The sequence below is a fragment of the Populus trichocarpa genome, chromosome 5 (genome assembly GCF_000002775.5).
Source record: "Populus trichocarpa isolate Nisqually-1 chromosome 5, P.trichocarpa_v4.1, whole genome shotgun sequence".
In the NCBI taxonomy this organism is placed as follows: domain Eukaryota; kingdom Viridiplantae; phylum Streptophyta; class Magnoliopsida; order Malpighiales; family Salicaceae; genus Populus; species Populus trichocarpa.
The window spans coordinates 21,207,165-21,219,408 of record NC_037289.2 but is presented as its reverse complement, the minus strand read 5'-3'; the positions used below and the strand labels follow the sequence as shown (position 1 = coordinate 21,219,408).

General features: G+C 35.2%; 1 protein-coding gene across 7 annotated transcripts; it reads left to right on the top strand.

The window, feature by feature from the left end:
- Window positions 1–440: 440 nt before the first annotated feature.
- LOC7464826 (protein DETOXIFICATION 41) lies at window positions 441–11,575 on the top strand. Of its 7 annotated transcripts, none has more exons than XM_052452692.1 (8): window positions 441–907; window positions 9,470–10,014; window positions 10,111–10,197; window positions 10,286–10,342; window positions 10,511–10,749; window positions 10,839–10,957; window positions 11,137–11,223; window positions 11,315–11,575. In XM_052452692.1, exons 1-8 carry the CDS (start codon window positions 596–598, stop codon window positions 11,384–11,386), a joined length of 1,518 nt encoding a protein of 505 aa, XP_052308652.1. In that variant the 5' UTR covers window positions 441–595; the 3' UTR covers window positions 11,387–11,575. The 7 variants fall into 7 exon arrangements, 6 of the variants coding, with proteins under 6 accessions (XP_052308652.1, XP_052308649.1, XP_052308651.1 ...); XM_052452689.1 differs by lacking the exons at window positions 9,470–10,014; window positions 10,111–10,197; window positions 10,286–10,342; window positions 10,511–10,749 and adding exons at window positions 1,228–1,772; window positions 1,866–1,952; window positions 2,042–2,098; window positions 2,267–2,505 and having other exon boundaries at window positions 452–907; XM_052452691.1 differs by lacking the exons at window positions 9,470–10,014; window positions 10,111–10,197; window positions 10,286–10,342; ... (1 more) ...; window positions 10,839–10,957; window positions 11,137–11,223 and adding exons at window positions 1,228–1,772; window positions 1,866–1,952; window positions 2,042–2,098; ... (1 more) ...; window positions 2,595–2,713; window positions 2,894–2,980 and having other exon boundaries at window positions 452–907.
- Window positions 11,576–12,244: the final 669 nt, after the last annotated feature.

Genomic DNA, 12,244 nt, shown 5'->3' with positions numbered 1-12,244 from the left:
AATTTGATATAATCAGCAAATAATATGATATTTTTAAATTTTTCACAACTTCCGTAAATTATTTTCCGCCCAAAATAAAAGGAAAACACTTTTCTAGAAACCAAGCCAAATTTTTCTTTGATTGAAAAATATATTCCATTGACCAACTTTTTTAATGGCAAACAAACACAGAAAAATTTAAAAAATAATTTTTAAAAAATTACTTTTCAGAAAATAAACGAAGCCTTGTAACATGTGAAATGATGCCTAGAAATACTGTTAATTGCTCCTACTTGTATGCTAATTAAATCTTAGGACCGTCAGGTGGTGAAGGGTTTATATATGAGATACTTCTGGCCTTAACAACTTATGTAGAATGAAGATTAGGTGCACGTGCTTTTGACCAACCACGCCGCAGGTCCATGAAAAATCAGGTACCATGCTTGAAATGAGTTAGCCTTAGCTACTCTTCTACAAGCATGTCTGCCTTCACTGTTAGAATGATCCTTAATTTATCTTCTACCTAATTATATAATTAAACCTGCTAGACATTTATATATGAACTGACAAACCCTTCTTCGACAAGCACCTAGCTATAGTGCTCGCAGAAATAACCATGGGCGAAGAATCAGAGTATCAAACACCGCTACTAGAACTTGACTCTCATTCACGTATTCGAGATTTGTCTTCTGTTACAATTGAAGAATTCTTGGAGCACGGGCCTGTGGCTGTCCGATGGTGGCCACGTCTAGTTGCATGGGAATCAAGGCTCCTTTGGATCCTATCTGGCTCATCTATTATTGTTTCCGTGTCCACCTTCATGCTTAGTTTCGTGACCCAGATGTTTTCAGGGCATTTGGGTGCATTAGAGCTTGCCGGGGCATCTATTGCCAATGTAGGAATTCAGGGTCTTGCTTATGGCATAATGGTACGTCTTTATTTCTTTCCGTCAATTGCTTTTTTTCCTTGTTTCAGTAGGAGGCATAGCCCCCGAGTTACAAAATGTTGGAGTCTTATCCGATTTACAGGGTTTCAATTTGAGACCTTCAAATGAAAATCTCAAATCTAATCGTTGAAGTGTCCCTTTGAACCTACTGATTTTTTCTGTCGCTTGGACGTTAGTTGCGTATCCTGCTGAATTAACTAAGAACAAACTAAAAGCTTGATTGCTACTTTTAATTTGTTCTGCAAGCTGTTATCATGCCTTATAATCTTCTAACTTTGTGATTATTTGATAATAAACAACAGCTGGGCATGGCCAGTGCGGTGCAAACTGTCTGTGGCCAAGCATATGGAGCCAAAAAGTACTCATCAATGGGCATCATTTGCCAAAGAGCAATTATTTTGCACCTGGGAGCAGCTTTCCTCCTCACATTCCTATATTGGTTTTCAGGGCCAGTTCTGCGAGCTATTGGGCAAACAGAGAGCATAGCTGAGCAGGGCGAAATTTTCGCTCGTGGCCTGATACCTCAGCTATATGCATTTGCATTTAGCTGCCCTATGCAGAGGTTTCTCCAAGCTCAGAACATAGTAAACCCTCTAGCATACATGTCTGTTGCGGTATTCCTACTCCACATTCTTCTCACATGGATTGTTGTTTATGTACTGCAATATGGTCTCTTGGGAGCTGCTCTAACACTGAGCTTCTCTTGGTGGTTGTTCGTCATCTTAAATGGACTTTACATTATCCTGAGCCCTTCTTGCAAGGAAACCTGGACTGGCTTATCTGCCAGTGCTTTCACAGGAATTTGGCCTTATTTTAAGCTTACAGTCTCGTCTGCTGTCATGCTTTGGTATAAAAAAGATTTACAGCACTAAATGGTTTCTTACCAAGTTCTACATTCTGAATATTATTTAATATTTTATACTTTAAATTAATACTGCAGTTTGGAGATATGGTACAGCCAGGGACTGGTACTTATATCAGGACTCCTCACTGATCCAACAGTAGCACTAGACTCCATTTCTATATGGTATGCCAGAAGCTAGCATCTCCATTTCCCACTTGCACAATGCCATTGTTTTTTTTCCAGGTTCTAACTTGTAATTGAAACATCCTCAGCATGAACTACTTGAACTGGGACATGCAATTCATGTTAGGCCTGAGCGCATCTACCAGGTTTGCCAAGAACTTAAACACTTGGATTGACATATAATCAAGGGATATTATCATGCAGTTGAACCTATTTATTTTGTTTTCATTACCTTGAGCTACTTCTCGGCATTAAATACGAAGAAAATACATATTATCATATCTATACCGATGAATCTTTGGGTTGAATCGCAGCGTTCGAGTAGGTAATGAACTAGGGGCAGGTCATCCGAAGGTAGCGAAATTGTCAGTGATGGTGGTGAATGGCACTAGCATCGTAATTAGCATAATTTTCAGCGCGATAGTTTTGATTTTTCGAGTTGGATTAAGCAAACTCTTTACAACCGATTATGAGGTTATAGATGCAGTTTCTGATTTGACTCCCCTGCTTGCCATCTCTGTTTTCTTAAATGGTATTCAGCCTATACTGTCAGGTCAGAAAGCTACATTTTACACATCAAGTTCACTTACAGGCTATAACTACAAGATCTAGCAGAATAATCATTTCCTTGTTGAGTTTCAGGTGTGGCCATTGGGAGTGGATGGCAAGCTACTGTAGCTTATGTTAACCTGGCCACTTATTATGTAATTGGTCTCCCAATTGGATGTGTCCTTGCCTTCAAAACCAGCTTAGGAGTTGCTGTAAGTTTATCTTCCATGCGTAGCTTCTTACCGCAACTTGTTTCTTCTCTGTATTAATTTGAGCCTGGGAACTTTTGGTTAAAAGAGAGAGAGGGCAGTGGACTAAGCCCAGTGCTTGATTTTCCTGTAACTTTGCTGATAGAAGAGAATTCAGATGAACCAGTATTAACTTTCTTTCAGGGGATCTGGTGGGGGATGGTCGCTGGAGTTCTCTTGCAAACAATAACTTTAATTATTCTTACTGCCAGAACAAATTGGGATACTGAGGTAACTTAATCCACCTTGTGTCACTTGCCTTCTTTCTATCTTGGATAGAATTGGGATTCGTTGCCATCATTGTTAAAAAATGCGTTTACAGGTTCAGAATGCAGCTGAACGTGTGAAGAAATCAGCAAATGAAGATTTCTCTGGCTTGGTGGAGGCCATCTAAGGACATTTCAATCGATTCCCACCTTTTCTTTTTTGTTTTAGAGTTCTCGGAGATGAATTAATTCCAATAATCAATTTTGTAGCTTTAAATTCTCTAGAGAGGTATTGATTTGAATTCTGAATAGAATTAATTTGTTAGAGTAATTTGACATTAAAAATAATATTTTATGAATATCCTTTACAACAATGCTTGCGATGTGGATTTTTGCCTGCAAATGCTTCACTGCACAATGTAGCCCCGAATTGCACAAATATAATGTAACTATTGGTTTGCTTGGAGTCTGCATGCTCTACGCATTAGGGTTTACTTCGAGTTCCTTGTGGAAGATGGATACTGGAATCAAATCCATGGGCTCCTTTCATTTTGTAGTCATCGGCTTGTAGAGGTTTTTTTTTTCCTTTCATGGAAATATTCCACTTTTACGGCCTTTTTACCACAAAATAATCTATAAATAGCTCCAATGTTGCTGTTTCCATAACAAAATTTTCTCGTGACACATGAAATCATACAGAATTATTTTTTTTATTTCAACTTCACTCCATGTGTTATCTATGCTGCTGTTTTCATATCAGTTTTATTTTTGAATTAAGAGCAAAATAATTAATATTATTAATTCAATTTATTTCCACATGTATTTTAAAATAATATAATTGGATTCAATTATGTGATTTAGTATTTTATTTCAAATATAAAAATTATAATAAATTATCAAGAACTAAATTCAATTCTAAATATGATTTGTTTCCAAAAATACTATAGTTTTCTAGTTTTTCAAAATTTGAGTTATTTTAAAGTACCATGAGCCCAATCCATTGACCGATGTAGACTTAACCTGTTTTTGTTTTATAGAATGAGTTAAATTTTTTCTGATATAAAAAAGATGTCCACATGATTATAGTGTTTTTAAAAGAGCATGAAAAATCTAAGACTTGGGTTATTTGATTCAAATCAGTTAAATAATCTAGATTAATTTAATAATATAATTAAAAAAAAAAACAACAATAAAAAAAAGCCAATGACTAATCGAAAAGATAAATAATTGTCAATACTATTAAAAGATACCCTCTGAATATTCTTAAAAAATCTAAAAAGATCTTCTTTGATAACAAAACAAAAATAGAATAATCTCATAAGGAGACAAATGAAGAAAAAAATCTGAAACTCAATCACCAATAAATCAAACGTTGAAAGATGAATTATAAAAAAATCAATTTTAAAAAAGAATAAAAAAACTTAACTTGAGCATGCCAAACTCGTGGCACATTTATGAGACCAGAATAACCTCATACAAAAGAAATTGAATAAAACAATTGAAGTTAACTTTTAAGCAAATTAAATTATAAAAGGTGAAATTGAAAAACTCACTTAAAAAAATAAAAAAAAGAACTCGAGTCAACCCGGGTTAAATCAACAAACCCGCGACTCGTAATATGAGATTATGATAACCCCACATAAAGAGAAAAATCATGAAACTCAAGGCCCAATAATTTAATGTCGAAGAATAAATTGAAAAAAAAAATCAATTTAAAAAAAACTAAAAAAGACTGAAGTTAAATTAGGCTAATAAAATCCATGACTCGAGTCATGAGACTAGAATTACCCTATTGAAGGTAAATATAAAAAAAATCATGAAGCAAAATTCCAAATCATTCAAAATTAAAAAAAAAAATAGTAATCAAGAGATTGAGCACCAAATCTTGTATAAAAACTAAATGAAATAAAATAATGAGAGACTACATTGAAAATTAAAATAAATCAAGAAAATAAAAAATTAGCAATAAAAATAATGAAAATCAAATTTGATAAAAAATTAAATGAAATAAAATGCCGAGAAATGAAACTAAAAAACAATCAAGAAAATGATAAAAAAAAAACAGCAATTAAAATAATGAAGATTAAATTGGATAAAATAAATTAAATGAAACAAAATATCGAGAAATGAAATTAAAAAAAAAATCAACTTCAAAAGGCATTAAAAGAAAAAAATAGCAAAAACAGAAGAATGAAACCAAAATTGATTAAAATACAAATACAAATTGAGAGGACACATTTAAATTTTTGAAGGGTTAAGGGTGACCCGAGGTGAGAAGAGAGAAAAAAAAAAAAAAAAAAAAATCCTAACAGGAGCACAACCACTTCACCGTTATACACACACGCATGACCACCGCAAAAAAAATATTATGACGCTTCTAGACCTATTATGAAAGGTGGTGTTTAGCCTTAAGAAAACTCGCACATGCTGTTTAAATATGATAATGACAAATGAACATTATAGAAAAGATTCTATTGCTCCTAGTAGATAATTAACCGATTTTATTTTATAATGATAAAATGATCAAACATTAACATACGTCACGGTGTACAATGAATGACCAATTTTTTTTTTTAAAAAATAAATTAACCACATTCTGAATCTTTACTATTCTAGCTAGCTACATAGATTCCTTAGCCATGGTTAAGGTCTCAGCCTCTGAGGCTTCAAAATAAGAGTCATGAACTGGACCAGCATTGCCAAAATTTTTTACCATTTGATTGTGTGATGATCGCTGCATGGACCTCTATATTATTCATGACGCGTTAGGTTACTATCTCTCTCTCTCTCTCTCTCTCTCTCTCTCTCTCACACACACACACACACACACACACACACACATATCAGCACTACATTTAAGTCGGTGTATTTCCTTCCCAGAAAAAATAATAGAACAGCACGTAGTTTCTTTGGTAGGACATATACAGAGAGTTTATCCCGGGAACCAAGCCCATGATAGTACACCTCATGCTCCTTGGTACTAACTATATAGCTAGCCCAAGTTACGGTCGGACTAAATTTTTTAACATAAAAAAGGAATATTTAGCTCATGATTTATTTATTTTTTGCGTTGTTATTCAATTTGGCACAGTGGATCAAACAAAAAACCTGCAACATCAATGAGAAATTAAGCTAATTAAAGATACCCAGATGATTACATGCAAGCATCCACGATTGTTCTTCAAAAGTAAAGTTAATTTAACTAGTCCACGAAAACCAGATTTCATGAATTGCAGGTAGCAAATACATCCAACTGAGGAGCCAAAAAATGATGGGAAATTATTGAAGTGCCTTCCTTGTTTGAGCAAAAGCATAAAGTGCAGAGCTACGAAGATGAAAATTCTTACTCAAGCCTGACAGATGTGTAAGTCTATGAAAGGTGATGGAAGGAAAGAGTCGACAAAATTCTTCATGAGTAAATTAAAACAAGAATAAAAAGAAAAGTATAAAGAAATCATATTGAAAGGGGAAAAAGGAACAAAAAAGTTTCAGAATGCAGATGAACATGAAAAGCTCAGCACACATGCAGGCAATTCATATGCCAACAAATGAAAAACAATAGGATCCGAAACCAAAATTCAAAGCAATCCCAACCAAAATAATTCGAACAAAGAAATCACAAATAAAACCCATATAACAACAATGGCTTTCAAAAAGAATCATGAAAAGAAAAAAAAAACCTGCACAGAGAGAAAGCTCGGAGTATCAAGATCTTAATCTAAAACTTGCCTATAATAGAAAAAATATGAAACCCCCAAACACAGCAGGAATGGAATCCTAAGAAGCACATAGCCCTACAAAGCGCACAAACCCTTTCTTATACAGGGGCGATATGATAGGTGATTATGTGAAAAAAGAGAAGAAAAACAACCCCAACACCCACTCAACAACGCAAACAACAAGGCAAATAATGATAACCTGAAAAGACAACAATTGAAAGAGTTCCATTTCTACAAAAAAAAATGATGAACAATGCAAATTAACTTATCTAGATATAGGTCAATCGTGAATGATCGAAAGCCAGAGAGGAAGAGAGATTGATAGGACGCAGGATTGCCAGGAAAATTTATCAAATATGGTCGAAGACAGATCCAAATGAATAGGAAATCAATAGCAAAGCAAAAGAAACAGCCCTTAAAAATTGAAGAGGCAATTAAGAAAAAATACAATGGACAATGCATCAGATGCTTAATCGTGCATGCGTGTGGTATTAACCTATTAGGCAAGTCTTCCACCCACCAGAATCTGACTCCGTTGAAAAGCTTGAGATCATGCTCCTGGTCCACTGGATAGGGTTTCTTAAATGCTTATGTGCAAATTTTGCTCGTCTTTTCTTTCTGGTGTGGTGGGTTTAATGCTTGTATGCTTCAACGAAAGGGAACGGGCCACACCTTTCGTGGAAGAAAATCTCTCTCCAATTAACTAAAGGGGAAGTTTAGGGTTGCTCTACCTTGTAAATTGTTACTAGTTTTAGTAGGAATCGAGGGTGGTGTAGAGAGTCACCCAAGTCCATTAAAATGAGGAAGAGAAACGCTGAAAGGAAATGCTCCACAACATAAAAGAGGAAGAACATGCTCGACTCTACTTCGTGTAGGTTGACGTGTTCTTCACCAAAAGAGCAAGTGCATAAAGAGTGACCAAAGACGTTTTAGAATCTCCTTTTCGGAAAACATATAGCAATTGCTCATCCTTGTTATCTCTTTTTCAAGAGCAAGTAGAATGACGAGAAGGCCTCCATTGATGGGGTCGCCAACTAGTAAAATTTGCCTTAACATGCTAAATGATGCCCAGAAATACTGTTAATTGCTCCTACTTGTATGCTAATTAAATCTTAGGACCGTCAGGTGCACGTGCTTTTACCAACCACGCCGCAGTCCATGAAAAATCAGGTACCATGCTTATGAGATGAACTTTGTATTCGTAATGTGATAGTTTTTGTGGTTGTAGTTTAAAAAATTTATTTTATAAAAAGTATTTTTAGTTGAGATTGGTTTAATATTTATATATGTTTGGTTAAAATTAAGATTGAATAAAAAATAATTTAATGTATTTGGTTAAAAATACTTTTTAAATTTAGATTATAAAATAAGTAAAAAAAAATATATATATATATATTAATATTAATGGTTTTAAATTTAAATATTGTAGATTTAATTACTACTATTACATCATGAAATAAATAATACTTTATATAAAATATTTTTTATTATTCCATTAAACCATCTACCATTCCATTACGTACAAAATTAATCCGATAAGAACTACAGTTTCCTTGATTTTTTGAGCGTGCAATAAAATTAGATAAAATATTATCAAGAATAAAATTGAGATTACAGTGCGAGTGAATTTAATTCACTCTACACTAGTTTTTCGGGAAAAAAAAATATTGTTCACATGACATTGCGAGTGAATTTAATTCACTCTAAATTAGTTTCTAAAAAAAAGATATTATTCACATTTACGTGAACAGTGCGAGTGAATATTAAGTTTTTTGAAAAAAAAAATTGTTCACGAACATTGCGAGTGATTAAAATTCATTCATATTGTTCACTTAAAAAAGTAAACAATGAAGAAGAAAAGCAGCTTTGATAAAACCTGCATTTTAAACGTGAAATACACTAGACCCTATAAAAAAATAAATTATATTTTTAATTTTATCAAAAATTTATTTTGTTGTGGTTGCTTTCAAATGCAGAAGTATCTCTGCAACCAAACAGCCACTTAGCTACTCTTCTGCAAGCATGTCTGCCTTCACTGTTAGAATGATCCTTAATTTATCTTCTACCTAATTATATAATTAAACCTGCTAGACATTTATATATGAACTGACAAACCCTTCTTCGACAAGCACCTAGCTATAGTGCTCGCAGAAATAACCATGGGCGAAGAATCAGAGTATCAAACACCGCTACTAGAACTTGACTCTCATTCACGTATTCGAGATTTGTCTTCTGTTACAATTGAAGAATTCTTGGAGCACGGGCCTGTGGCTGTCCGATGGTGGCCACGTCTAGTTGCATGGGAATCAAGGCTCCTTTGGATCCTATCTGGCTCATCTATTATTGTTTCCGTGTCCACCTTCATGCTTAGTTTCGTGACCCAGATGTTTTCAGGGCATTTGGGTGCATTAGAGCTTGCCGGGGCATCTATTGCCAATGTAGGAATTCAGGGTCTTGCTTATGGCATTATGGTACGTCTTTATAATTTCTTTCCGGCAATTGCTTTTTTTCCTTGTTTCAGTAGGAGGCATAGCCCCCGAGTTACAAAACGTTGGTAGTCATATCCGATTTACAGGGTTTCAATTTGAGACCTTCAAATGAAAATCTCAAATCTAATCGTAGAAGTGTCGCTTTGAACCTACTGATTGTTTCTGTCGCTTGGACGTTAGTTTCATATCCTGCTGAATTAACTAAGAACAAACTAAAAGCTTGATTGCTACTTTTAATTTGTTCTGCAAGCTGTTATCATGCCTTATAATCTTCTAACTTTGTGATTATTTGATAATAAACAACAGCTGGGCATGGCCAGTGCGGTGCAAACTGTCTGTGGCCAAGCATATGGAGCCAAAAAGTACTCATCAATGGGCATCATTTGCCAAAGAGCAATTATTTTGCACCTGGGAGCAGCTTTCCTCCTCACATTCCTATATTGGTTTTCAGGGCCAGTTCTGCGAGCTATTGGGCAAACAGAGAGCATAGCTGAGCAGGGCGAAATTTTCGCTCGTGGCCTGATACCTCAGCTATATGCATTTGCATTTAGCTGCCCTATGCAGAGGTTTCTCCAAGCTCAGAACATAGTAAACCCTCTAGCATACATGTCTGTTGCTGTATTCCTACTCCACATTCTTCTCACATGGATTGTTGTTTATGTACTGCAATATGGTCTCTTGGGAGCTGCTCTAACACTGAGCTTCTCTTGGTGGTTGTTCGTCATCTTAAATGGACTTTACATTATCCTGAGCCCTTCTTGCAAGGAAACCTGGACTGGCTTATCTGCCAGTGCTTTCACAGGAATTTGGCCTTATTTTAAGCTTACAGTCTCGTCTGCTGTAATGCTCTGGTATAAAAAAGATTTACAAAACTTATTAATGGTTTTGTACCAAGTTCTACATTCTGATTATTATTTAATATTTTATACTTTAAATTAATACTGCAGTTTGGAGATATGGTACAGCCAGGGACTGGTACTTATATCAGGACTCCTCACTGATCCAACAGTAGCACTAGACTCCATTTCTATATGGTATGCCAGAAGCTAGCATCTCCATTTCCCACTTGCACATTGCCATTGTTTTTTTCCAGGTTCTAACTTGAAATTGAAACATCCTCAGCATGAACTACTTGAACTGGGACATGGAATTCATGTTAGGCCTGAGCGCATCTACCAGGTTTGCCAAGAACTTAAACACTTGGATTGACATATAATCAAGGGATATTATCATGCAGTTGAACCTATTTATTTTGTTTTCATTACCTTGAGCTACTTCTCGGCATTAAATACGAAGAAAATACATATTATCATATCTATACCGATGAATATTTGGGTTGAATCGCAGCGTTCGAGTAGGTAATGAACTAGGGGCAGGTCATCCGAAGATAGCGAAATTGTCAGTGATGGTGGTGAATGGCACTAGCATTGTAATTAGTATAATTTTCAGCGCAATAGTTTTGATTTTCCGAGTTGGATTAAGCAAACTCTTTACAACCGATTATGAGGTTATAGAGGCAGTTTCTGATTTGACTCCCCTGCTTGCCATCTCTGTTTTCTTAAATGGTATTCAGCCTATACTGTCAGGTCAGAAAGCTACATTTTACACATCAAGTTCACTTACAGGCTATAACTACAAGATCTAGCAGAATAATCATTTCCTTGTTGAGTTTCAGGTGTGGCCATTGGGAGTGGATGGCAAGCTACTGTAGCTTATGTTAACCTGGCCACTTATTATGTAATTGGTCTCCCAATTGGATGTGTCCTTGCCTTCAAAACCAGCTTAGGAGTTGCTGTAAGTTTATCTTCCATGCGTAGCTTCTTACCGCAACTTTTTTCTTCTCTGTATTAATTTGAGCCTGGGAACTTTTGTTAAAAGAGAGAGAGGGCAGTGGACTAAGCCCAGTGCTTGATTTTCCTGTAACTTTGCTGATAGAAGAGAATTCAGATGAACCAGTATTAACTTTCTTTCAGGGGATCTGGTGGGGGATGATCGCTGGAGTTCTCTTGCAAACAATAACTTTAATTATTCTTACTGCCAGAACAAATTGGGATACTGAGGTAACTTAATCCACCTTGTGTCACTGGCCTTCTTTCTATTTTGGATAGAATTGGGATTCGTTGTCATCATTGTTAAAAAATGCGTTTACAGGTTCAGAATGCAGCTGAACGTTTGAAGAAATCAGCAAATGAAGATTTCTCTGGCTTGGTGGAGGCCATCTAAGGACATTTCAATCGATTCCCACCATTTCAATCGTTTTAATTTCTTAAAAACAATAGAGTTGACTCAGTTAAAATCCGGTGATCCAGGCTTTAGACGGCTTCAATTACCGGGCTGAGTTTAAAAACTATATATTTAAGTCGGTGTATTTCCTTCCCAGAAAAAATAATAGAACAGCACGTAGTTTCTTTAGTAGGGCATTTACAGAGAGTTTATCCCGTGAAACAATCCCATGATAGTACACCTCATGCTCCTTGGTATTAACTATATAGCTAGCCCAAGTTACGGTCGGACTAAATTTTTTAACATAAAAAAGGAATATTTAGCTCATGTTTTTTTTTTTTTTGCATTGTTATTAAATTTGGCACAGTGGATCAAACAAAAAACCTGCAACATCAATGAGAAATTAAGCTAATTAAAGATACCCAGATGATTACATGCAAGCATCCACGATTGTTCTTCAAAAGTAAGTTAATTTAACTAGTCCACGAAAACCAGATTTCATGAATTGCAGGTAGCAAATACATCCAACTGAGGAGCCAAAAAATGATGGGAAATTATTGAAGTGCCTTGCTTGTTTGAGCAAAAGCATAAAGTGCAGAGCTACGAAGATGAAAATTCTTACTCAAGCCTGACAGATGTGTAAGTCTATGAAAGGTGATGGAAGGAAAGAGTCGACAAAATTCTTCATGAGTAAATTAAAACAAGAATAAAAAGAAAAGTATAAAGAAATCATATTGAAAGGGGAAAAAGGAACAAAAAAGTTTCAGAATGCAGATGAACATGAAAAGCTCAGCACACATGCAGGCAATTCATATGCCAACAAATGAAAAACAATAGGATCCGAAACCAAAATTCAAA

What these genes read in the sequence shown, in the direction of transcription:
- LOC7464826 (XM_052452692.1), top strand. Translation starts at nt 596, where the DNA reads ATGGGCGAAGAATCAGAGTATCAAACACCGCTACTAGAACTTGACTCT. An exon ending in TCGTCTGCTGTAATGCTCTG is followed by an intron (nt 10,015 to 10,110) that starts GTATAAAAAAGA and finishes TTAATACTGCAG; the next exon opens with TTTGGAGATATGGTACAGCC. An exon ending in CTAGACTCCATTTCTATATG is followed by an intron (nt 10,198 to 10,285) that starts GTATGCCAGAAG and finishes AAACATCCTCAG; the next exon opens with CATGAACTACTTGAACTGGG.